The 24,421-nt window shown below is 46.8% G+C and overlaps 1 protein-coding gene across 9 annotated transcripts in view; it reads right to left on the bottom strand.

Annotated features, from left to right (window-relative positions):
* The window catches only part of wnk4b (WNK lysine deficient protein kinase 4b), a 67,575-nt gene that overhangs the window by 12,623 nt on the left and 30,531 nt on the right, over nucleotides 1–24,421 (bottom strand). For all 9 annotated transcript variants that reach the window (XM_053612369.1, XM_053612372.1, XM_053612374.1 and 6 more), the window contains 12 exons: nucleotides 24,016–24,188; nucleotides 23,563–23,783; nucleotides 21,552–21,709; nucleotides 7,946–8,034; nucleotides 5,194–5,413; nucleotides 4,313–4,718; nucleotides 3,785–3,987; nucleotides 3,471–3,544; nucleotides 2,679–2,814; nucleotides 1,797–1,913; nucleotides 1,328–1,501; nucleotides 261–315 (listed from right to left, as the gene is read on the bottom strand). In XM_053612369.1, coding sequence (XP_053468344.1) covers nucleotides 261–315; nucleotides 1,328–1,501; nucleotides 1,797–1,913; nucleotides 2,679–2,814; nucleotides 3,471–3,544; nucleotides 3,785–3,987; nucleotides 4,313–4,718; nucleotides 5,194–5,413; nucleotides 7,946–8,034; nucleotides 21,552–21,709; nucleotides 23,563–23,783; nucleotides 24,016–24,188 — 2,026 coding nt within the window. The remainder of the gene's footprint in view (nucleotides 1–260; nucleotides 316–1,327; nucleotides 1,502–1,796; nucleotides 1,914–2,678; nucleotides 2,815–3,470; nucleotides 3,545–3,784; nucleotides 3,988–4,312; nucleotides 4,719–5,193; nucleotides 5,414–7,945; nucleotides 8,035–21,551; nucleotides 21,710–23,562; nucleotides 23,784–24,015; nucleotides 24,189–24,421) is intronic.

The raw sequence follows: 24,421 nt of genomic DNA, 5'->3' as shown, positions 1-24,421 counted from the left end.
AGTCGGTTGAGTCAGAGTCGAGTCCCACGTCATTCTGCCTTGCTTCTTCCAGCCTCGACATTCATTTAAAATGGTTTCAAATGGGTAACATGAACCTCTCACAGGTCTACACTACGCTCGTAGTGTGTCTTTTGTGGGCGTGTAGCTACTGCTGCTGTTGTCACGTGTGGGTGTGGCCTTATTAGTTCTGACGAGAAACAGTAGTATCTACGTATTAAAACGAACTACTTACAAGCACAAACGAGATAACGTGGAGTTACCTGGCAGGGAGGAGGATGAGTGTGTGCGTGCCAGCCCCTGTGTGTGCAGGTTGGGCTGCAAAATAAAAACAGAAAATGCAAATCAGCATCATTAAATAAATAAATAAATAAATAAACAAACAAACAAACAAACAAACAAACAAACAAACAAACAAATACTACGACCGATATAACAGTGACTAATGTGACGAATCCGAGCTAGCTTATTAGCAGATAACAAATTAGCCAGATTGAGATAAGGGCATTTAAAAAAAAAAAAATCTATTCATAAATTATACATTAGAATTAAACGTAGCGTGGCATATGACCAATATTTTCACAAATACGTCTCCGTTTCACTCGTCTCATGATTCTGCGGAGCGTATTAATAGCTGCTGATGAGAAAAACAGTCAAAACGAGCTCAGATCACAATCGCACTGTTGTATTATCCAGTGCTCCGGGGTTCTCTGTGTGTACTCGCTGTCTAAAATAGTCATTCCGTACTGCTCTGAGTCACGGCCGACCTTCTAACCTTTCTCCTTTCGACTCGGCATCTGGTAGACCGCTTAACAAAGTTCGGCTTGGGTGTATATAATGAGTGTCACAAAGGCGTAGAACACATGATAAGACTTTACTTAACGATCGTGTTAATAAGGCTACATACGCCCTTTAAGTCATACGACCGACGTAGAGCGAACATATCTCCGCTATATTCATGCTCAGCGGTGGTCCCTTTTCACTCATAGGCAGGTTCGAGGGGTGCCAATACTTTGTACGTCACGACAGACGGGCTACAAGTGACCTTGGTAAAAAAATAAACACACACCACAGTGACAGCTCGTGTACTGTACAGCGGACTTGAAGGATCGTCGCTGATACGGTGAAGGTTTCTGTAGGGAGACCTTTATGGAAGGAGTCTCCAGTGTCAGTGGCTTTGTAACAGTCAGAGGTTAAAAAAGTTTATAACTGCATGAGCCAGAACCCACTCGGCTTCATCCCATCACCCTGTGGTTGATTATTCTCCTGTAAAACGCCAACAGCGAGCTTTTGTGAGATAGCGGACACTCCGGAAGCTTCTCTAACGCACCTGAGAGCCTGACAGAGATCCCACTCCGCTCAGGTAGGGCAGCCGGAGGACGTTTTCAGGCCCGAGCGGTTCTAAAGGCTCCCTCCTCATCAGGGCCTCAGCGCGGCGGATGATGTCCTTCATGCGGTGGATAAATCCTTCCTTCTCCGACGGCAGGATGAACTCGTTATGCGCCTGCACACAGGAGATACAGATTACAGCCCGGAGCAGCACTCCGCCCCGCTGATCCGCTAACACTGAGCTGATATAACGCTCAATAACGCTGTACATGTCGAAAAGCCTGGCTGTGAGTAAAGACACCCGAGCGCGCGTCCCTCCGTCCAGCCACAAGACAGGACGGGAACAGCAACGTCTTGTTGTTGAGTGAGTGTGGAAATCGTTACTGTGAGTTGCAGCATGTTCCTTTGATATTGCACTGATAAACGTGGTAAACGTGTCTGGTGAACTGAGCTTGGAGGGGCGAGCTCACCATGACGGTGGCGATGTCCTCAGGATTGTCTCCGTCCAGGTCGAATTTAAACGTCACCATCTTGCTGTTGTGAGTCTGAAGCTGGCACTCCACCACCCGGTCCACCTTATCTGACAACTTTGTAGAGACACAGAGCGAGAAAGAGAGTGAGACACCGAGTGAGACTCATAGTGAGACGGAGTGAGATAGCGGGTGAGACAGAGTGAGACTCAGAGTGAGACAGGGTGAGATAAAGAGTGAGACACAAGGTGAGACAGGAGGTGAGAGACGGTGAGACACAAGGTGAGACTCAGAATGAGTCAGGGTGAGATAAAGAGTGAGACACAAGGTGAGACAGGAGGTGAGAGACGGTGAGACACAAGGTGAGACTCAGAATGAGTCAGGGTGAGATAAAGAGTGAGACACAAGGTGAGACAGGAGGTGAGAGACGGTGAGACACAAGGTGAGACTCAGAGTGAGACAGAGAGTGGAGACAAGGTGAGACTCACAGTGGGTTACAAAGTGAGACAGAGGGTAAGACAGAGAGTGAGACACAAGGTGAGACTCAGCGCGAGTCACAAAGTGAGACAGAGAATTGGACACAAGGTGAGACCAAGAGTGAGACACAGAGTGAGACAGAGAGTGAGACACACGGTGAGGCACAGAGTGAGAGAGTGATACAAAGAGTGAGACACAAGGTGAGACACAGGATTAGACTGAGAGACAGAGTGAGACACCAGGTGAGACAGTTAGACTGAGAGTGAGACAGAGTGAGACACAGCTGAGTGTTATAGTAATTAAAGCCAGTGTGTGCCAGTAATTAAAGTGTATGTGTGTGTGTGTGAGTGTGTGTGTGTGTGTGTGTGTGTGTGTGTAGGTGAACTTGCAGATGTTCAGTAATACCCCTGTAATACGCAGCCGTGAGCGAGCTCTCTTCCTCAGCAGTTTACTTCCTGTGCGTTTGTTGGGACCTTTGCTGCTCTTCTCTGATAGGCCCTCGTTCCCGTCACTCAGACCAGACGTCACATCAGAGGCGTAACTGTCAACAGAGGAAAGGTTAGTTACGTATCCACGTACGTTTCTTAATATCTGTACACCATCTGTCTGCGCTGGTCATGCTGATGGTCTCTACATTTACACAACAGAAATCAATTTCCTTAAACATTCCTGCGAGTTGCACCTGTATTCAGATTTAAACCCGAAGTGGGCGTGGCCTAAACCAGAACGAGGTTGTTGTTTTTTTTAATTCAAAAATAGAAATGTCAGCAGTGTCAAACAGCATCACACTGAGCTCAGCCGGCCTCAGATTAATGCACTAACCACTGTGTGTGTATGTGTGTGTGTGTGTGTGTGTGTGTGTGTTTGTGTGTGTGCGTGTGTGTGTGTGTGTGTTTGTGTGTGTGCGTGTGTGTGCGTGTGTGTGTGTGAGTCATACAGGAGTCGAGGTGCTGCTAAATGGAGCATCAGCCATGCTACATGCCCAAGCAGATCTCTCAGGCAGAAAGTAAAGCCACAGGAACACACTTAGCTTCCAGCTCGTGTCTGATCTTGACGTCAGAAAACGCGTCACGCCAAAACACGTGCAAAAATATCGTGTTTATCGTAAGCTAACCGTTGCCCCGGAATCGCTGACGGAGCTGAATTAACGACAAAATGAGTTTTCCGTGATGGAAAGAGCCGGTTTGCCATGGTTACCTGTCGACGGGAGACGAGAAGCCGCTGGCACCGCTGGAGTTCACGCGCTCAGAATTGTGGGATACGGCGATGCTCTAGAAAAGCAGGAGGACATAAAAACGCCGTTAAACATCGCACACCAACGTGCGCATTGGCTTTAGCGCACCTAATATACTACATGTCTAAAGAGGGCATACTACGTGGCCATGAGATAACTGTAGCACGTCTAAAGTGCTGATGCAGTTTGAGAACTCAAAAGCTGTTATTGTACCATGACATTTTTTTAAACGCTCTCTATTAATAAGTATAGCGCCGAAGCTCCGCCCACTACTCACCGAGGGGAAGCGGAGTGCTGGGATCGGAGCGTTCTTTACAGGCGAAGCTTCTGCGGGTGGAGCTTCAACAAATGCCACGTCGATGTTCCTCACGTCAGGGGGTGGAGCTGTGACTGAGGGGGCGGAGCTTGGCGCGGGGCACGAAGCGTCAAGAGGCTCTTGGAGGCCGGAGGAGCTGAGGTAGCCGTCCGTCTCGCAGTCCGCTGCCAGGATACAGAAAACAGTCGCGAATGCTAAGCACGGACTATAACGTACAGTGCGTGATCGCAAGAATAGAATGAAACGTAACGAGAGAAAAGAAGAAGAGAGAGCGACGCAAAAGAGCGACGCGTTTGAGTTCAGGAAAGTCTGCGTTTACCGAAGATTAAACGTGATGCCTAAAAATATGGCCGAAAGATGTATTTGTATATATGACGTGACTAACCAGGTGGAAGTTGATCGCGCTCCGTTCCTGGTTTAATTCTGCGATCTTTTGTGAAAAGTGAGTAGAAGACGAGCTTTTTGTGTTTGAACATGCGCTGGACTTACACGTGGCGGAGGAGTAGGAGGCTTGGTGGATGTAGTGCGGCTGGTGCTCCGTGTCCAGTTCCTCGGGCTCCGTGGTGAAGCTGGCGTTAATCCCCGAGTCCATGGAGCTGTTAGCGGTGGACAGCAGCGGTGCGGAGACGGTCACGGTGGGGGTCATCTGGACCGGGCTGAACACGCCGCTCTCCGTTGACATTTGCGGCTGGAGAGACGGGAGGTTCGGCACGGGAGGTTCTGCTTCGGGAACGGACTCGGGTTCCTCCTCGATCACCTCGTCCTGGTGCCTCCTCTGGTCCTCGTCGGCCAGCCGGCGGAGCTTCTCACGCTGCCGCTTGATGGCGCTGACACGGTCGCGGATGGCTTTGGCCACCAGCTTGTAGTCGACGTCACACACGAAACCAAGCACCACCTAAAACAGAGAGAGAGAGAGAGAGAGAGTGAATTTTTAACCGATGATGAAGCAATGAAGCTCCTCTGCGAACGTCTGTGAGATTAGAACAATCCAATCCCTTTGACTATTGGATAAAAAATTACTGAGTAAGGAATCCTTCTGTTTCTCATTTCAGCTTTGACCTTTTAGAGACTCTTATTGATCTGTGACCCTCGACCTCTGGATTGCAGCTGGACAGTCTGATTCGGTGAGACTACCCAAAGGTCAAAGGTCAAGCGAGTCATGTTGCAGGTCAAGTCTGTGAAGCGCTTGTATATTAGCGATTATAATAACAAGTACTGTAGTTCCCCGTGTTCGGAACCGCAGCAGGAAGCACACTTTGGCTGAAATTGTACTGATCTTAGCTATTCATCTTTTAATAATCTTTCTGATCTTAGCTAGCGTTAGCAGCCGGGTATTAAATGTAATCGCAGAAAGGAAGTCCTCGACTCACCATCTCCTGGGCCACCTCCTCGGGGACGTCCTTGTAGAGCTCGAACAGGAACTCGATGGCGTTGTTGTCTTTGTACTTGCCGTGGAGCTTCTTGGTGTCGTCCATCCGGAGCCAGAGCTTCAGGCCGGACTTCACCATGTCGTCCTCCTCGGCCAGCTCCACGTGCACGCCGTTGTTCTCCTGGAAGAAGGGGTGCTCTAACAGGTCCTGGATGGTGTACCTGACCAATGAGAGAAGAGAGCGGCAGAAATAAAGCTTTCAATCAAAAGAAAAACACACGAATGTTGTGCAGTTTTCTTGGACAGGGGAAATTACACGTGATGTCATTATAAAATCCACCACCGGTTGGAGAGTTTTGACGCAACGAGAAGCAATCGACGTGAAGGAGCTAAAATTAAAATTCCCAGGGACAACTAAATGAATCAAGACCCAAATGGAAAAACATCCCTGTCTGTTTAAACGCTTCGGGACGTGCTGTTATCACCTTCGGAGAGGTAACGTTACACCCACGGGTCACTTCAGCTCACGCTAGCTATATATACATTCTTCTCATTCATTTCTCAGTTCCTTCATCACAGAAGTATTTTCTCACGGGTGTGATCGTTTCAGATAGAGCAGGCGTGGCACAGCAGCGAAAGCGTAACAGTAAGACCGTCTCTGAGTCATCGACACGGCTCGGATGAAGCGGACGGGCCGGCGGATGGTGACGCGATCGCTAACCTGGAAGTGACGAGGCCCTCCGGTTCCAGTGTAAGACAGATCACGGTCATGAGTAGGAATTTACACGAACCGACTTGTATTCAAAAGTAAGAAACGTTACAGATACCGTAAACGCCCTTGTGCCTCGGGTTTCGTAAAAAAAAAGAAAGAAAATAAATAAATAAATGGAAAGTTACACATTGTTTTCTCTTCATTCCGGATGATCGGCAGAGACGGGTTTTGTCACTGAAATTTCTTACTAAAGCTACGTTGAAAACAAAACTGAGGATTGAGCCCGGATCGCCGGTGTTGTGCAACAGCAACATGTTCCTGCTACACTATTCCGCTACACCACTCCGCTACACCATCCTCTACACCATCCTCTACACCATCCTCTACACCACTCCTCTACACCATCCTCTACACCATCCGCTACACTATTCCGCTACACCACTCCGCTACACCATCCACTACACCACTCCGCTACACCATTCCACTACACCACTCCGCTACACCATTCCACTACACGTTTTAATGGCATGGATTTAACACTTATTAATATTTACTCCCCTCGGCGTCCTCATGTGATTTCGTAGTGTAACCGGTTTAAGGTACGTGAACTGATCACGCTCACTCTGCGTAATTCAATCTAGTAATCAGAAACCTGTGTAAAATGAAGGTTTGTATATGCAAAGAGATCACGTTTTGACGAGAAACGTGTTCTCTGGATAATCACCGGCTGCCTCAGGGTTCACTCAGTGCCAGATTTACTCAGTCATGATTACTGTTAATAAGATTATCTGTATTATTTCAGGGCATATATGTGATACGAATATATATATATATATATACACTATATATGTCTATATATGTGTAGACGAAGGTGTAGACATATATATGATATGTCTTTTTATCAATTTCTAAAAGCACACATTATTTTTGTCCAAATCTTCAGCAAGGGACGGGACCAACATAAATCGATGCTAGACCTACTTTTTAAACAGAGCCTTTCAGGTTATTTTAAGGCCTTCCAATTCAGTGCACGCTGAGTGTGATACCTGAACTAACAATTCGCCTGGACTGTCGGTCAAGCCACATACCCCCAGCATGTCAGGAGGTTGGGGTCAGAGCACAGGGTCAGCCATGATACAGCGCCCCCTGGAGCAGACAGGGTTAAGGGCCTTGCTCAAGGGCCCGACAGTGGCAGCTTGGCAGTGCTGGGGCTTGAACCCCTGACCTTCTGATCAGTAACCCCGCGTCTTTAACCACCAAGACACCACTGCCCCATGATATGGTAGATTTTCAACAGCACCCAGACCTTTAACACCTTTAAACACAAGCACTCGTCTTTAAACCTGAAAAACAAATCAGGAATAAGAAAAGTCCATGAAACTGATGTGAGATTTAAAACTAACGCATAAAAAGACCTGTAACGTCATGACAGTAGTTTGAAGGATAAGCTGACCCAGTACTCGTCCGCTACACTCACGGCTCACTTTAACTTCATTCATGAGTTTCCACTATTAAAAAACCTCATCGTTTGAGACACGTCTCCTCCGACACGTGTCCTCCATCCGGACTTTATTTTAAAGATGCTCATGTGTTTAATATCGGCCTCGGATGAACAGATGATACAGTATTAATCCAGCGCATGTCAGAACCGCACCCACACTAGCTAATCCAGGTGAGGCCCAGGTGAAGTGGTGACCGTGAAGCCAGCTCGTGTGAGTGTGAGTCATACAGTATGGTTATTTTTAACTCCTCTGCTTCACCGAGGGAACAGGAATAGCAGCTCGTGCCGCTCCGTCGCCTTCGGAGCTCATTGTCTAAATGTCAAAATCACACGAACGAGGATTGTGTGTACACGCCACAACAGACTGGCTCCAGGTGCTGTCAAATATCACAATGATGTGCACACACACACCCACGCGCACGCACACACACACACACACACACAGTACAGCCTTCAGGTTAATCATTTTCCCAGTGGTGGAAGCGTGCACGTGAACATGAACAGATGTGCGAGGGTCGCTCTGCGTGACGGTGACGTTACCTCCCCTGCTTGTTCATGCGGATGCAGCCCTCGATGATCTCCTTCAGTTCCGGGACTTTCACTTTGAAAAAACTGTCTGGCTTCATGCCCTGTGTGTGAGACAGAGAGGGGGGAAGAAGAAGAAGAAGAAAAAGAAGAAGAAGAGAGTTAGGGATTTCTAAACGACTAAACGCACCGCGCTACCTGGCGTCTGGGGGTTTGATTCCTTTAATGCCGGATTTTAAATTCCTATTCATTCAAATCATTTCCAGTGAAAGTCCTTGTAATTAATCCGACCAAATCAGCTCAGTGAACGAGTGCGGAGCCTATCGTAGTGTAGGAGGCGTGGCCACAGTGCCTGCCAGCCAGTGACCTACTGGTTATTTCCCTTTATTTTTGGAAAAAAGGTTCAAAAAGATATTTATAATAAATATCATTATAACAATCAAACTGTGAAGAAGCTCATTGTAATGTAGCTCTCGCTCTCTCTCTCTCTCGTTCTCGCTCTCTCTCTCTCTCGTTCTCTCTCTTGTTCTCTCTCTCGTTCTCGCTCTCTCTCTCTCTCTTGTTCTCTCTCTTGTTCTCTCTCTCTCGTTCTCTCTCTCTCTCGTTCTCTCTCTTGTTTTCTCTCTTGTTCTCTCTCTCGTTCTCGCTCTCTCTCGTTCTCTCTCTCATTCTCTCTCTCTCTCGTTCTCTCTCTTGTTTTCTCTCTTGTTCTCTCTCGTTCTCTCTCTTTCTCGTTCTCTCTCTCTTGTTCTCTCTTGTTCTCTCTCTCTCGTTCTCTCGCTCTCTTGTTCTCTCTCTCGTTCTCTCGTTCTCTCGCTCTCGTTCTCTCGCTCTCGTTCTCTCTCTTGTTCTTTCTCTCTCTCTTGTTCTCTCTCTCTATCTCTCTTGTTCTCTCTCTCGTTCTCGCTCTTGTTCTCTCTCTCATTCTCTCTCTCTTTCTCGTTCTCTCACTCTCTCTCTCTCTCTTCCTCTGTCTCGTTCTGTCCTGTAAGTCATGTCGATTTACTTTTATTGGATTTTTATTTGCAATCGAACTTAATAGTAGAGCAAAAATATGGAACTAAATCCCATTACATAAGGCACCACGACCTCTGGTCTGTATAAACTGAGCCGAGATCAAATCCCGGCTACTGTATGTCCTCTTTCTGTACACAGTGTAAAGTAATTAAGGCCGGGCGAATGCCCGTTAAACAGGCCCTGAGCAGCTCAGTGGTTACGTCATGGTCATGTAAGTCTGCGTGAGAAAAGTGTCGGGATTGGAACAGCTCTAAATCAACGTGTGTAATGATGTTAGCTTTAAACCTGCTTTAAATGTCTCTCCCATACATTAAACCTGGACTGTTGACCCAGTATCATATGATATTGAAAGAAATAACACACACACACACACACACACACACACACACACACACGTCTTACAGTGGGTCTGCCTTTCTGTATATCTAATCTTTTGCTCTTAGACAAACACACACACACACACACACACACACACACACACCTTATTGTTATATCAACCAAACAAACAATAGCTATCTCGTTGCATGTCTGGTTATCTGTATATACAACCCTCTGTCTGTCTGTCTGTCCCATGTCTATCTCTCACACACTCAATAAGTAATGAAGCTGTTTAGCCACATGATACAACAATCACACACACACACACACACACACACACACACACACACCAGGGCACGGAAAACTCTTTCCTCACATCTCTGTTGAATAACAGCGGCTCTGACAGTAGTGGAGCTTCAAATCACAGGTTCATATTAAATGAACTCGTTCCAGTTGGTTGTTTCTATAGAAACGGCTCATTCCCAGCTCATGCGTTTATTTAACATTTAAGGAAGGAGTCTCCAGTGTCAGTGCTTTCAGAGGTAAAGCTGTAACTGTCAGTGTTCCAGCATCTTCAGGACCGAGGCGTTTACACGTTGTAGTTTCTCTGTCATTTCTTATTTAATGTTTTTGTCTCGTTAACTTCAGGAGAGAGGGAGAAAAGAGAGGCTGGTGAGGCAATGAGACGTTTTCTTAAACAGTTTACACTGTAAAAGAGTCCTCTCATAACACCGCAGTTTGAAGCAGGGCTTAAATAAACACATTAGTGAAACACAAAGGAGGCAGAGATGCTTACAGATGGATACTCTATGCAGGACCAAACAGTTTTCCTTACAAGGACTAGTCACACACCGAGTGGCAAATTTCTAAGGTGCACGCCGAGCATCGAGCGCAGGTGTGCTTTTGTAGGATGGGAACGATTCACGTGGTACATAAAGTCTTGCAGTGCTGGGCTCCTTCCATCGATGGACGAGGCAGAGGGGCGCCAATACTTTGCGCAGTATAGCGTATGGGGTATAGTCAGTAGTTGAGCACCTATACAGTGACCTGTGCAGTGGGTGGACCTGATAAAACTGGTAAAATGATCAGAAAATAGCGTGGACGCGATAGAGAACAGGCCCACCAACGCGTACGCCGATGACCTGTCAGTTTTACTGATTTACTGAACACCCTGCAGTTCTTTCATTCGGAGGTCAAAGTACTGCATTTACATGCTGAAAACATTCCCCCTCCCCCTTCCCCCCAACACACTAATTCATTACTCCATGCACCAGGCTCAGTTCCTCCTGGATCTCCAGTTTCATCATTGCTGATCACAGAGATGAAGCTACAGATCCTTGCTCGGGGTCAACAGGACATCCATGGCAAGGCGGTTAACAGAATGTGAGGTTAAACAATTACCCACATACCACTGATATCCCATGTGACTCCGTGTTAACACAGCGTGACTGAACACAGGGAGAGCGAGGACTCCTGAGGAATCGCTCCAGTGGTTATTCTTCAGCTGAGGAATTCGTCGCTCAAGACGACTGCTATTCACTCCTCGGAGTATCCCTTACACACCACTCAGAAGTAACCAGGGTACTAACCAGTACTTCACCCAGGAGAGGACAGGTTCCGTTCTGAATCCGGTTCCTTTCAAGGTTTCCACCTGGTTTCCTGTCGGTCATTACAAATCTGAATCTACGTCCGTATGTCTGTAGCGCTGCTCTGTGGCAATGTCTACTATTGAAAGCAGTATACAGTTAACAAAGTGTTTTTGGCTCTTGTTTGGATGCTCAAAATCTCAGCTACGGCCAGGGTGGATTAGCAGTTAGCGTGTTTGCCACGCACTTCCAGGGTTGGGGGTTCGATTCCCGTCTCCGCCCTGTGTGCGTGGGGTTTGCATGTTCTCCCCGCGCTTCGGGGGTTTCCTCTGAGTACTTAGGTTTTCGCCGCCAGTCCAAAGACACACGTTATGTGACGGCTGACCTTCATCACTAAATTGTCCATAGTGTGTGAACGGGTGTGTGTGGCATCCGGACTAGGGGTTGCGCCCTGGGATCCAGGCTCCCCGCAACCCTGTGTAGGATAAGTGGTACATAAACTGGATGGATGGGAAATCTCAGATACTTTGCTTATTTCTAAGAGTAGGGCTGATAAGGATACACACACCACTGCTTGGGGCGAGGCAAAATGCAGTCCAGAACAGATTTCTTGTCCTTAAGGAGTGCAGGAACGACAGCATTCTTAGAGGAGTTCATACGTTATATATGGAAAGGGCCTGATGCAGACATTTGTGTGAAGCGTAAACAGAAAAGGGCTTAGAATAGAACCATGAGGGTCACCTGTGCACAAACGCAGGTATTTCCACTGTTTACTGTGTTTACAGACAGGAATGGTAGAAACTGCCACTTGTCTGTTTCCGTAACGATGTAAGACACGAGAAAAGATACGCACAAGAACGTAGAATGAACTAGAAGAGACCAGCGGCTGGTGGTTACTGTACAGCCTTGTATACACGCACCGTCTACACTGATAGGTAACTGGTGTTAACTATATACTCGTCTAATGTTAGCTAAGGTGAATAAACATCGACGGCTTTTTATTTCAAATGAATACACTCGAAACATTCTCCATGTACTGTGAACGAAAGAGCGTACACGATTACCAACGTGTGGCATGGAGAAGTGGGCGGGGCTTACAGGGGGTTAATATCGGAGAGTTGACATGCCGGTCAATCGCTGTCATGTCAAGAGTCTGCTCTTTTCTGAGTTCCTACACAAAATGCATCGAAACACCGGGCTGAAATCTCCCCATATGGAATCCATCAAGCATGAATAAGATACAGTCGAAGAAAGAAAAAAAAAGGAAACATTTGGAGCTCGTAATACTGCAAACATTGTTCTCAGTTGAGAACGTCGCTAAAGAAGCCAGAATCCTGACAAGCGGCGCTGGTTTTCACGCTTCAGCACTCCACACCGCTGGAAAAAAGGGACAGCAAATGCAGTTAATGTCTCGAGTCGCCAGGATGGAAACGCCAAGCTCGAAGCTGTGTAAAATTTATGAGGTGGAAAGTTTGAGCTGGAGAGAAGCACAAAAATGAAGTGAGGGCCAGCTCGCTCCAAAGCCATGGGAACTTTATAGTCCAAAAACACTGAGGTGGACGTGATGGGACTGATGAGGTGGGACTGCTCAGTTATCCACTTCTACTAATACTATTATTATTATTATTACTACAAGAACTTATTACCAGGAAATAAAAAGGCATGTCATCCATGTGATAAGCTTGTGATGTGATTGCTAAATATACGCCCCACTTTCTACACTTTAAACTTCTGGAAGCTTCCAGAGCTCAGAAGGATCAAAGCCTCCAGCTATTTAAAGGTATCACATCCCTTCTCCTGGATACGGGACAGGATGTTTCCGCAGGAACGACAGTCCCCAGAATGTCCTGCGCTTCTGAGAAGTGTAAGTGAGGGGTGTTTATGTAACCAGAGGACCGCCGCGCTGCTTGATCAGATAACGGATAACTTTCGAACGTCTGAAAGCGGAGGCCGAGTGAAGAGGACTAAGGCGGTCAGCCGTCCAGTTTCAGCCGAAAGCGCCGGGCTGACGGAGGATTTCCTTCATGCTCTTGGAGTTTGAGGTTTACGTAGGAGTGTGTTGACGCCGCTGTTCTGCAAAGGTTGTTTTGTTGGACGCTCATGACATCAGAGCCCTGTGGCTCCTAACAGAGCCTGCCAGATTCATCCATCCATGTTTTTTTCACTCTTCCTGCCGCCTCCATCTTTTTTTCCCCAGTTAATCACTTCATGTCGGGGCGTCTGGCGCAGATTCAGAAAAGCAGCACAGCCAAAACCGAATCTCATTTCCCTAATGATACCGAATAAGCTGCTTTTGTTTGTTGTTTGCAAAAAAAAAAAAACCTGAACACGTTTCTCAGTAAAGCAAATTTGTTCGCTCCTGCAAAAACACTAAAGAACACGAGTACCGAGAATCTCCGGAAGTGTTCTGGATGATCTCAGTGATATACCAGCGGCACATCGGTTTGCCACCGAGTCTGGCACAGCTGGATGTAAGCATGAGCAAAAACAAAACGGGGCAACGAAGCAAAGAAAAGGATAGACTGCAGGACGAATAAACGGACAGGATCGACGCTGAAGAATGATAATCGGGAATAATACGCAGACTAGACGAACAACAAACAACAAACGAACAAGCATAAGGGAACGGGTCACAAATACACTGAGTAATGGAGCGAAAACAAGAAACAGGTGCACACGTTAGGCAACGGACCAATGAGGGACAGGGGCGGAGCCAGAACCAGAAAGCAAAAGTGACTGTGAATTGAATAGAAATGAGAGCGGGGGATTCTGAGCAGATGTGTGACACATTCAGAGACAAACCCACACCCCAATAATTCATCACGACGACATGACGATGGCGTGATAGTAAACAAGCCGACGTGACCGTTTTACGTTGTTTTATTTGAGATCATTCGTGCATTGAAACGAGAAGATGAGCAAGACGTGGGTAATACCGTTTCGGTTGGTTACTGTGGTAACAAGAAACGACTGGGTACGGAGGTCTGCACCGACGTTCGTCAAAAAGTACTAACGAACTGTGCTAACGCTGCGGTCATGATCAGCAGCTAGTGCGAAAGTTCTCTAAAGTTCTCCAGCATGGCGAAAACATTCCCCTCAGGAATACAAGCCTGTAAATACTTAACATTTCTGACATCAGGAAATCGGCCTGGCCATGGCCTCTGGAACGAGAAGCTAAAGGACGGAAACACAGCTGCGGTGTCCGTTCAGGACGGTGGAGGCGGGGAGAGATGAAAGCTGCAGACAGTCTCCATGGAAATCACGCCATGACCTTTTCGACTTGGCACGTCTGAATGAGGAGCTTCTGTACGTGCTGGTGGAGAAATCCATCAAAGGCTGGACTGATGTGATTTTGGAGAAGAGGAAAATACGTTCCGGTCTTTAGATCTCATTACCATCAGCGCGTGCACCATGTTTACGGCGTCATGTTTACGGCGTTTAAATGCAGAAGAAGAAGAACCTCAGAAGCACATGATGCGTAGATGGATAATCAGCGGATAAACAAGCATGTGAAATAAAGAGGCGGCTTGTGTTTAACCGTCGTGTGCGTGACGCTGAAGCTGTTTGTGCAGAGCTGAAATGCCGAGTTTTTAAGGTTGACAGCAGAATGGTGCAGAACGTCGGCTGCCATAAAGCAGGAGCGGTGCGAAATTACAACCGGAAACAATCCGGATCCAGATGATGGTCTGGTTAGTCTGGGGGAAAAAGTGTGAAGAAAAACCTATGACTGAAAAGAACTGACGTTCTGTTTCTCTCTCTCTGACAATCCCTCTCTCTCTCTCCCTCCTCTCTCTCTCTCTCTCTCTCCCTTTCTCTGACAATCCCTCTCTCTCTCTCTTCCTGTCTATCTTTATCTTCCTCTCTCTTTTTTCTGTCTCTCTCTCTGTCTATCTCTCTATCTTTGTCTTTTTCTATCTCTCTCTCCCCCCCTCTGACAATCCTTCTCTCTCTCCTCTCTCTTCCTGTCTATCTTTATGTTCCTCTCTCTTTTTTCTGTCTCTCTTGCTCTATCTCTCTCTCTTTCTGTCTTTTTCTACCTCTCTGTCTATCTCTCACTCTCTCTCTTCCTGTCTATCTTTATTTTCCTCTCTCTTTTTTCTGTCTCTCTCTCTATCTTTGTCTTTTTCTGTCTCTCTCTCCCCCCCGACAATCCCTCTCTCTCTCCCTCTCTCTTCCTGTCTATCTTTATGTTCCTCTCTCTTTTTTCTGTCTCTCTCACTCTATCTCTCTATCTTTCTGTCTTTTTCCATCTCTCTCTGTCTATCTCTCCCTCTCTCTCTCTCTCTCTTCCTGTCTATCTTTATCTTCCTCTCTCTTTTTTCTCTCTCTCTCTCTCTGTCTATCTCTCTATCTTTGTCTTTTTCTCCCTCTCTCGGACAACCTCTCTCTCTTTCTCTGTTCCTGTCTATCTTTATGTTCCTCTCTCTCTTTCTGTCTTTTTTTTTGTCTCTCTCTCTCCCCCTATCTCTGCCAATCTGTATCTCTCTCTGTAAATCTGTCTCCTTCTCCCTCTCTTTCTGTCTCTCTCCTTCTTTCCCTCTCTGACAATCTCTCTCTCTCTCTCTTTTCTGTCAATCTGTTTCTCTGTTTTGCTCTTAAACACCCCCCCCCCCCCCAATTGCACACAGTCTAATGCAACAAGGTGTAATAATAGCCATATTTAACCATAAACACACACACACACACACACACACACACATCCCTCTGGAGAGAACCGCCGCAGCCGTGCCCATACAAAACCCTGAAAGCTCATTGCGTGTTCTCTGCTTAATTAGCATTAGCGTTCTCGCAGTGCTAATGCTACATCGGGGAGAGCTCTACACAACCATCTGTAATTGGCTTCGTTCCAAAAAGCGGTTCAGAACACGATCTAACTGCGTGAGGCGAGCGAACCCAACCCGAATCAGCGTGCCGCAATTACGCTAATTGTAAATGTTATTTGCGTAAGCCGGGCGAGCGAGAGCGGCTGGAAAAACACAGTTGTTTTTTAGTTTTTTTTTTTTTTTTTAAACACACACTAACTCACGCAAATGAAATGAAGAGATCGTTTTTAACTTGGGGGGGGGGGGGGGGACTTCTGCCGGTTTGGAGCGCACTTTATCAGCTGAACGTCCGAACGCCGATCATGTGATTTTAGAACACAGAAACAATCAGGTACAACAAACAGGGGTGGATTCGTTACACTTCCATTCGATATCCAGTGTTTAAAAACTCCCTGAGATGATCTGAGGAAGAAACCTTGAGAGGAACCGGACTCAGAAGGGAACCCGTCCTCATCTGGGTGACTTTCCTAGATCTCCTAGGATTATTTTCCTAGAACAGCATGCTGTTCGATTCCTCTTACACCACAGCAGTTTGTCAACGAGTACGATTTTCCCTGCGAGTAAAAACCGGCAGAATTGTTTCGAATCCATTCACAGTGTCATTTAACGTGCAAGAAACAAGTCAGTTCCTGTTCTCGCTTACGTTACAGCAGCTGTAAACAGCCGTTCCCTCACCGTCCCTCGCTTTAACCTCTCTGTAAACTTACAGCGTCACCTCCGACTGCTCCAAAACCGCTGACGCTGGAGACTCCTTCCAGAGGAGGAGTCTGTACACGTCCCCGTGAGCGACACGTCCCCTGTTACTATAGAAACGATACCGCGTCAGGACGAGCGCACTACATCGGAGCTGCTGCTACAGATCATTAATCAACGCTTTCAAAACTTTCATGGTTTCTTGAGGGGTTTTTTTTTTTTTTTGACCTTTGAACCAATTACGTGACACTGCTGGCAATCGGAGAGAAGGAGAAATAGAAACGTGTCGTGGAAACCGTCCAGCGTTGTCATGGCAATAGATATTTACACTCCAATCCTGACTGAAAAAAGAATGAAAGAAAGAAAACAAACATTGTGTTAAAGTGGTAAAGCTGACTTCAAGCCCAAGGTGGTCCAAAACAAACAAACAAACAAACAAATAAACAAGACAGCAATTGTTGGTTTATCTATAAACAGGTCAGCGTTGGCGTGAAGCGATTCGCTCCAGATAACGCCGTCTGACCTGCTGTGCTACTTCCTGTTTTAGGTTTTACAACGCTGGGATTCGCCTTCTAGATATAAACAGCAAACAGAAGGGATGGAAAAACTGCGCAATCAATCCGCTGCTCAGGAGACGTGCGTCCGGGCGAAAATAATTGCCCTCAAATAATCCCAAAACTCTTGGCTCTTGGACACGGATTTGAAAGCTGAAAGGAATAACGGCTTTAATGGCACTAGCGTGTGAAAAGTGGCGCAGGAAAAGAGCTGGAAAACGTGTGGATGAAACCGTGGACCAAAACGTGAAGCCTTGCGTAACAGGTATAAAACCCTGAGCCCATGCCGCTCGGGGACATGTCGCACTCCGGCGCCTGCTGGACGCCAGACGCGTGGGTTTTGATCATTAGTGTCTTATTTACTCTGGGTTTCTTTTCTCCCCACAGACTGGATTTGCTCGTTTGTCAACCTGTCTTTGGAACTGACCTGCTATTATGTTTGTTGACGTTCATGACGTTCTCCGTTATTACTCAACGCCGCGTTCAAGACGAGACAAACCTGTCGTCTGTGCTTCTGCGAATGTGATCGGGACCGTTTCGGCAGCTTTCGCGCTGCACCGTTCGCCATTCGCTTCACCAAAATCACGCCATTCCAAAGGAATCTGGTGTCGTGCGATTGCTGATGGAATGGAAGGTTAGCATTAGCTAGATGGTTCGAGTTCATACTTATTAGCACTTAGGAATGCCTCCATTTTGTGTATTTTATGTAAAGAATGTATATATATATATATATTTAAAGGCCACGCAGGTTAGGCTAATTTGTACGTACATTGGAACGATTTGCACTTTAGAAGCTTATTTCATTCCTGAACAGTTTTGGTGATGAGGTTAAGAGTGAAAGAATAATGCAGCGGTGACTCAGTGGTTGAGATGTTGGGCTGCTGATCAGAATCGTGAGTTCAAGCTCCAGCACTGCCAAGCTGTCACTGTTGGGCCCTTGAGCAAGGCCCTTAACCCTCAACTGCTCAGATGTATGAATGAGATAAATGTCAGTCGCTCTGGAGAAGGACGTCTGCCACATGCCGTAAATGTAACTGTAATACATGAAGAAGTGTAGGGGGTGGTGTGATGGAGCGGAGTGACTGGAACCACCCAGAAGCTGATTATTTTCCTGTAACAGCACGTCCTGGAGGGTTTCGTTCCTCTTACGCCACAGCAGTTTGCCAACGATGACGATTTTTTATTTTATTTTATTCATTAAATAATGACATGTCATACTGTACATTTGATCTGTTGATAGTGACAGGAACTCCTGTGGGGGTCTGTGAATCGAGTTCCTGTTCTCACTTACGTTACACCTAGCTATAAACAGTCGCTCCCTCTTTTATCTCTCTCTCGACTGTCGGAAAACCTCCTACCGTGAACCTTAAAGTAACGACGACGTGTCGGTTTAAAATGGGTTTATTATTAAGGTTTCGATTATGTGCAGCGTCCCTGTGGAGGGGGAGAGAGAGAGAGAGAGAGAGAGAGAGAGAGAGAGAGAGAAAGAGAGGGAGAAAGAGAGAGAGAGGGAGAAAGAGAGAGAGGGAGAGAGAGAGAGAGAGAGAGGGAGAAAGAGAGAGAGAGGGGGAAAGAGAGGGAGAAAGAGAGAGAGAGGGAGAAAGAGAGAGAGGGAGAGAGAGAGAGAGAGAGAGGGAGAAAGAGAGAGAGAGGGGGAAAGAGAGGGAGAAAGAGAGAGAGAGAGAGGGGGGGGGAAGAGAAAGAGAGGGAGAAAGAGTGAGAGGGAGAAAGAGAGAGAGAGGAAGAGAGAGAGGGAGAAAGAGAGAGAGAGAGAGAGAGAGAGAGAGGAAGAGAGAGAGGGAGAAAGAGAGAGAGAGAGGGAGAGAGGGAGAGAGAGAGAGAAATAGAAAGAAAGAGGGAGAAAGAGAGAGAGAGAAAGGGAGAGAGGGAGAAAGAGAGAGAGAGAGGGAGAGAGGGAGAGAGAGAGAGAAATAGAAAGAAAGAGGGAGAAAGAGAGAGAGAGAAAGGGAGAGAGGGAGAAAGGGGGAGAGAGATGGGGAGAGGGAGAGAGAGAGAGAAAGAGAGAGAGGGAAAGATAGAGAAAGAGGGAGAGGGAGAGAGGGGGGAAGAGATAGAGGGAGCTAGAGAGAGAGAGTGAAAGAGAGAGAGAGTGAGAGAGGGAGAGAGAGAGAGAGAGGGAGAGAGAGAGATGAATCTGTCTATCAGCAGCATTCCCTCGTCAGCTGACGCGCAGGCTGCTATTACTTTCCCATCATGCCGTTCTTTCCCTCAGTGACCCCGAGCAGCTGTAACACCCCTCCCCCGACCCTCAGTGCTGCCAACAACTTTCTAGTCATGTTTCCATCACAACAACAACACCAACAACAACAACAGTGACTTTACCATCCAAAGCCAAATCCTTCAACACCTACACCCAGCACAGAGCCACCGCCGTAACAACCGCTACGATTCATTACCCGTGCTGCGTCAGGAATAAAGGACATGTCTTTTTGACCATTTTTATCCGTTTATAGTTACATTTAACATTTAACCTCATTCCTGTTACGGCGTGGTGAAGGTCAGAAGGCGCTGATTCATTTCCGATCCCAGGTTTATATTAACGCGCTCGTTCGAAAGATGGTATCGTTTCTATAGCAACGGAAACATTGTGTGAAGAGAGATGAACGGAACGTTTAAGGAAGGAGTCTCCAGTGTCGGCGCTGTAAAGCCGTAACTCGAGTTAAATCCTGGCAAAGTCGCGTTTTCTGTGTAACGAGCCGCGTCTTACTAGCGTCACGAGAATGGAGCGGTACGAGACATGCCATTACAGGAAAAGAACTGACGTCGGCATGGTAACGGTAACGCCGCCTCGTCACTGATTATTTTCCTTTAAAAGCACAACACCAAGTGTTTTATTCCTTACTTAACAACTAAAAATCTCATCTGCGTACGAGGTTTAGTTCTCGACGTGCCACGCACTCTGTTTCTGTAACCCCGGTGACCTTCAGCTGTCCTCCACGTTGCTCTGCCGGTGATCTTCATGTCTTCACGCTTTGCATCTAGATGCTCATTTCCTCCCAAAAGCGGTGTCTATGAAAGAGAAAGGTGCACACGGTCTCTCCTTTTCGCTCTCGCTGCTGTCCCTACATCCTCATGGGGATCGTGCTTCGGACACAGCGTCCAAAACAGGCGGGAATCAGATATCAGGATTCGTGTGGTTCAGGAACGAGAGTGTTATGAAAGTATTTACACACGCTCGGACGCTCGAGTCGTTCCTTCTGCTTTTTTAATCAGGTGACCGAGATAAGGCCTGTTCATAAATACGTGACATGGAGTGGGAACAAAGAGTAGCTCAAGGACATGCTGGTAAAACAAGCTCACTAGTGCTGTGAGGACCACACACACACACACACACACACACACACACACACACACACACACACTCCTGTCTTTTAACGAGTTGAAGTGATCAGGGGTGTAACACAATGACGCTATCTGTATCTGATCTGTTTAGTGCTCCAAATATCCGTGTCTATACCTGCATTCAGATTTAAACCCAAAGTGGGCGTGGCCTAAACCTGAAGTTGTCTTTTGAAACCTACTTCCAGTTTAGGCCACACCCAGTACGGGTTTAAATCCGAACACTGATCGTTGGAGCACTAAATAGATCAGATACAGGTAGTGCCGTCGTGTTACACCACATGATATCATTCCCATAAGGCCGGTTAAACAGATCCCGAAATTCCTGCTTAGGTTCCCCGACTGAGGAAGAGGTGACATTTGTGAGATCACCGAAAACCCGGATCAGCTCAGATCAGACGCTCGCGCCAGACTGCGGCATGCTGGTGTCCGATTTACGGCTCTCTCGACGTCATTAATGACACGTTCGCCTCCGGTAACTGACAATCCTGTGGTCTCGGAGCGAGCCTGATTACTGCTGTGGAGGAAACACGACGTCTGTTGTATTTTTTTTTTGTGCGTTTGTAGAAACAGAGCGCCGCTAGGACGTGTTAATTGTCCCTTCTGCTGCGTAGAACGATCACTGGGACAGTCATATACTGTAGGCTTCAGACGGCCGTTAGTGGGCTCGTGGAAACCTCAGAGAAGCAGGTTATTACAGCGCAGACAGCCTGAGAGAGCGCAGAGAGGAGAGTTAGCAAGGAGGAGTAAAAGAAAGGGGCGTGGACGGCTGCACGGAGATAACCAGCTGCACACACAGGAAACCGTCTCAGGGACGTCAGAAAAGCGATTTGATTTACATGCAGTAGAAATGCAGGTTACTCCACAGCGCAGCTGGATTCTCCATGCTGATTGGTCGAGAAGCTGCGAATCACAGGTTTACGTTCATGTTAATGCGCTAGAACAGGAGTGAACCTTTATTTTTGCACGGGTTGCCATGACGTCTTATGTAACCATAAATGGATAAAATGTACAACGCGTCATAGAAACGGTCATCGTCGTCAAACGGCTGTGGTATAAAAGGAGTAAAGCACTTCCTGCAGTTACGCTCGCTGTGCCCGGAAAATGATCCACGTCGAGGAGGTGACGGTGACGCCGCTTCATCGTCGTGTCAAATGGTTTGAGGTGATTGGGGTAAAGTTTAAATGATGTACACATTAATCTACAACCTTAATCCGCGCTGCGGTAATAAACGTACACGTCGATTAAAAAAAAAAAAGGCTTCACTCACGCTGGTGACTTTGCGGTAGATCTGGGCAGCGTTTTGGCATTCCGAGTACGGATACTCCGACGTAGTCATCTCCAGGATGCACATCCCAAAGGCGTAAACGTCCACCGCCTCGTCGTACTTCTCCTCGTACATCTCCGGAGCCATGAATTCGGGAGTGCCTGTCAGGGAGAGAGAGAGAGAGAGAGAGAGAGTGCAAAACAGGCGAAATTAGCATGATGTGTAACGGGCCCAGTACAGGGCTCTGAGGAACACCTTTAACTGCAAATATACTTCGGTTTATTTCACACGGCTATGTGGCTATGCTAGCAGCATTGTTCATGTTCATATAGTCTTCTGCGTACCTTGTGCATATTCAGAGAAATCAAATATATATCCATTAGGCGACGGGGTAGCGTAGAAACATCCCTGACCAGCACTGGAATATCTACTTGGCAACAGTGACCATGGTGACGGTGGAGGAGGTGACTCTATCGTTTATCTCACTGCTAAGAAACATCCTATAGATGTGGATAGCGCTATCATTTACCGCCCTAGCTTCTCTTCGACATTGTCCGCCATTTTAAATCACAGTACTACAGCGCCCCTGCTGTTTACTTTGGTATTGCGCATTGTGAACGCGTAGCTTTCGTTTCTGAGTCGTTTCGTACGCTCCAAACGACTGCAGGATACCACGTGGCAGCCGTCTTGTGTATGTGTTCTTAAAAGCAAGTCCTAAAAAAAATGGAATGTATATGAATGCACAAAAACAGGACTAGTTGGTTTTGGATTGAACCTTAAATAATAATTTAAAAAATAAATATTTTTTAAAAATGTACAAAAAGTACTAATAAATGTATTAGAAATGATAACAAGTAATAATTGATTAAATATTAATAAAAATATATCTGTATTGCTGGCGGCTGATGAGCAGTTGGTATCTATCCCCTACGCCTAACCCACACAACACATTAAACACACTTATCCAGCCTGAAACACACTCCACTCCCGGTCTTTTTGCTTGACTCCGCCCAGGTAGGAGGAGCCAGATCAGGTCAGGCTCCACCCCATGGACATTTTGCTCCGCGGTCAGGTCGACTCCCAAGAATCGCAGTGGAATCATCAGAATCACTTCCTTTCTACAACCACGGGTCGACGTAAACGCGGGAATCGGATCAAAACGTCAGACCCGTGCGTCCAGGCCCTCGGAGTTAATACAGCCCGTGTCTGCTGACGTCTTTAAATCTAATCTCTGTCTGGCAGTGTGCTGGCGTAAATATGGCACGATGAATAAATAAACATACGCTCCAGTCGGGTGATGTTTACAGTAATGACCGTGAAGGTCAGTTTCACTGCTGAGATAACAGCGTACACACAGCGACGCAGCCGTAATAAGGGACCGGTTGTATTTCTACTTTTTGCTACGACACCAGTTACTCTAACGTTACTGATGCATGAGCTACGGGAATGTGTGAGAAAGCTGTTCTCATGGCTGTTATGACATTCATGAGAATATAATACAGCGCATGACGGTCTCTTATGCTGATTTCACACCTATTAGTCCATTTACTGAATCTGAATCAGACTGAATTGATTCTTCTGGATCGTTTGCTGTTTGGTTTGGTTTCACACTAAACATCGTTAATCTAATCAACGAGTGAAAAAAACAATATTGTCTGAGACGCGTGTCATGAAACTCGTTCATTCATTGGTCAGAAATACAGCGACAAAAAAAAAAATCAAAATCCCAAGTGCGTAGTAATCACAAAAATCACCCGAGGCCGTGCCACATAAACGATTCGATAACTCGAGTAAAACATTTGGTGTCGCATCCTGTGATTGTTTTCTCTCAAATCTCCAGAACACGTGGCATTTCTGCAGCACTACAAAACAAAACCAAAGGAAACACACAGCATGTTGGAGTTACTTCCTGCCGTGAGTCGATTCAGAATCGATTGGCCAGAGTTCAGTCAGAAGCAGAGCGGACGTGCGTGACCCGGCCCTGACGAAGCCCCGGGCCGCTACACTGACTCACCGATGACGCTCTTGGCGAAGGAGGCGCTCTTGAGCGTAGCCAGACCCAAATCTCCGATCTTGACCGATCCGGTGGGACCCGTGATGAAGATGTTGTCACACTTGAGGTCTCGGTGGATGATGGGTGGAGTTCGTGTGTGCAGGAAGTGGAGGCCTTTCAGGATCTGGTGGCTCCAGCGCTGAAGAAGTTTCAACTTCATCTCTTTAAATCTTTTCAGGTATCTGAGTGGAAACAAGTCAGAGGAGGGAATTATTTCAAAAAGTACCAGGCAGAAATAACAATAAAGAAATAAGGAAAGAAAAACAAAGAAAAACAGACAGAGACAGAGGGGGTGGAAAGAAAGAAAGAAAGAAAGTGTGTGCATGCGTACATGTGTGTTTGTGTGTTTGTGTGCGTGTGTGTGTGAGTGTGTGTTTGTGTGTGTGTGTTTATTCCTGAGAGGACTGAGCTTACGTCTTGAGCGTTCCTGACGTCATGAGCTCAGTAACCAGGATGATGCACTTGTGGCCTTTAACGGTGGACTTCCACGAGTCATAGAAGCGAACGATGTTAGGGTGCTGCAGCCCCTTCAGCATCTCCACCTCCTCACTAAAGCGCTGACGCTCCGCTTTGCTCAGCCGCCGCGTCTGACAAGAAAAACACAACATATTGACAAACTGCCGTGAGCGTTCAGACCTCTGATTTCAGGAGCTTTATGAGAGCGTGTGGAAGCTACATGATTCACATCGGGACAGTATCGTTCACAGACTGAGTAACTGCTCGCCGATGTGTATCTGTAGCGCTCTAAAACACCTGCACTCGGTTCATTTACATTTACAGAAGGAGTCTCCAGTGTCAGTGCTTTGTAACAGTCTGAGGT

Source organism: Ictalurus furcatus, chromosome 24 (assembly GCF_023375685.1).
Source record: "Ictalurus furcatus strain D&B chromosome 24, Billie_1.0, whole genome shotgun sequence".
In the NCBI taxonomy this organism is placed as follows: domain Eukaryota; kingdom Metazoa; phylum Chordata; class Actinopteri; order Siluriformes; family Ictaluridae; genus Ictalurus; species Ictalurus furcatus.
Note: the sequence above shows the minus strand (reverse complement) of the source record. Positions and strands in the feature narration are given on the sequence as shown.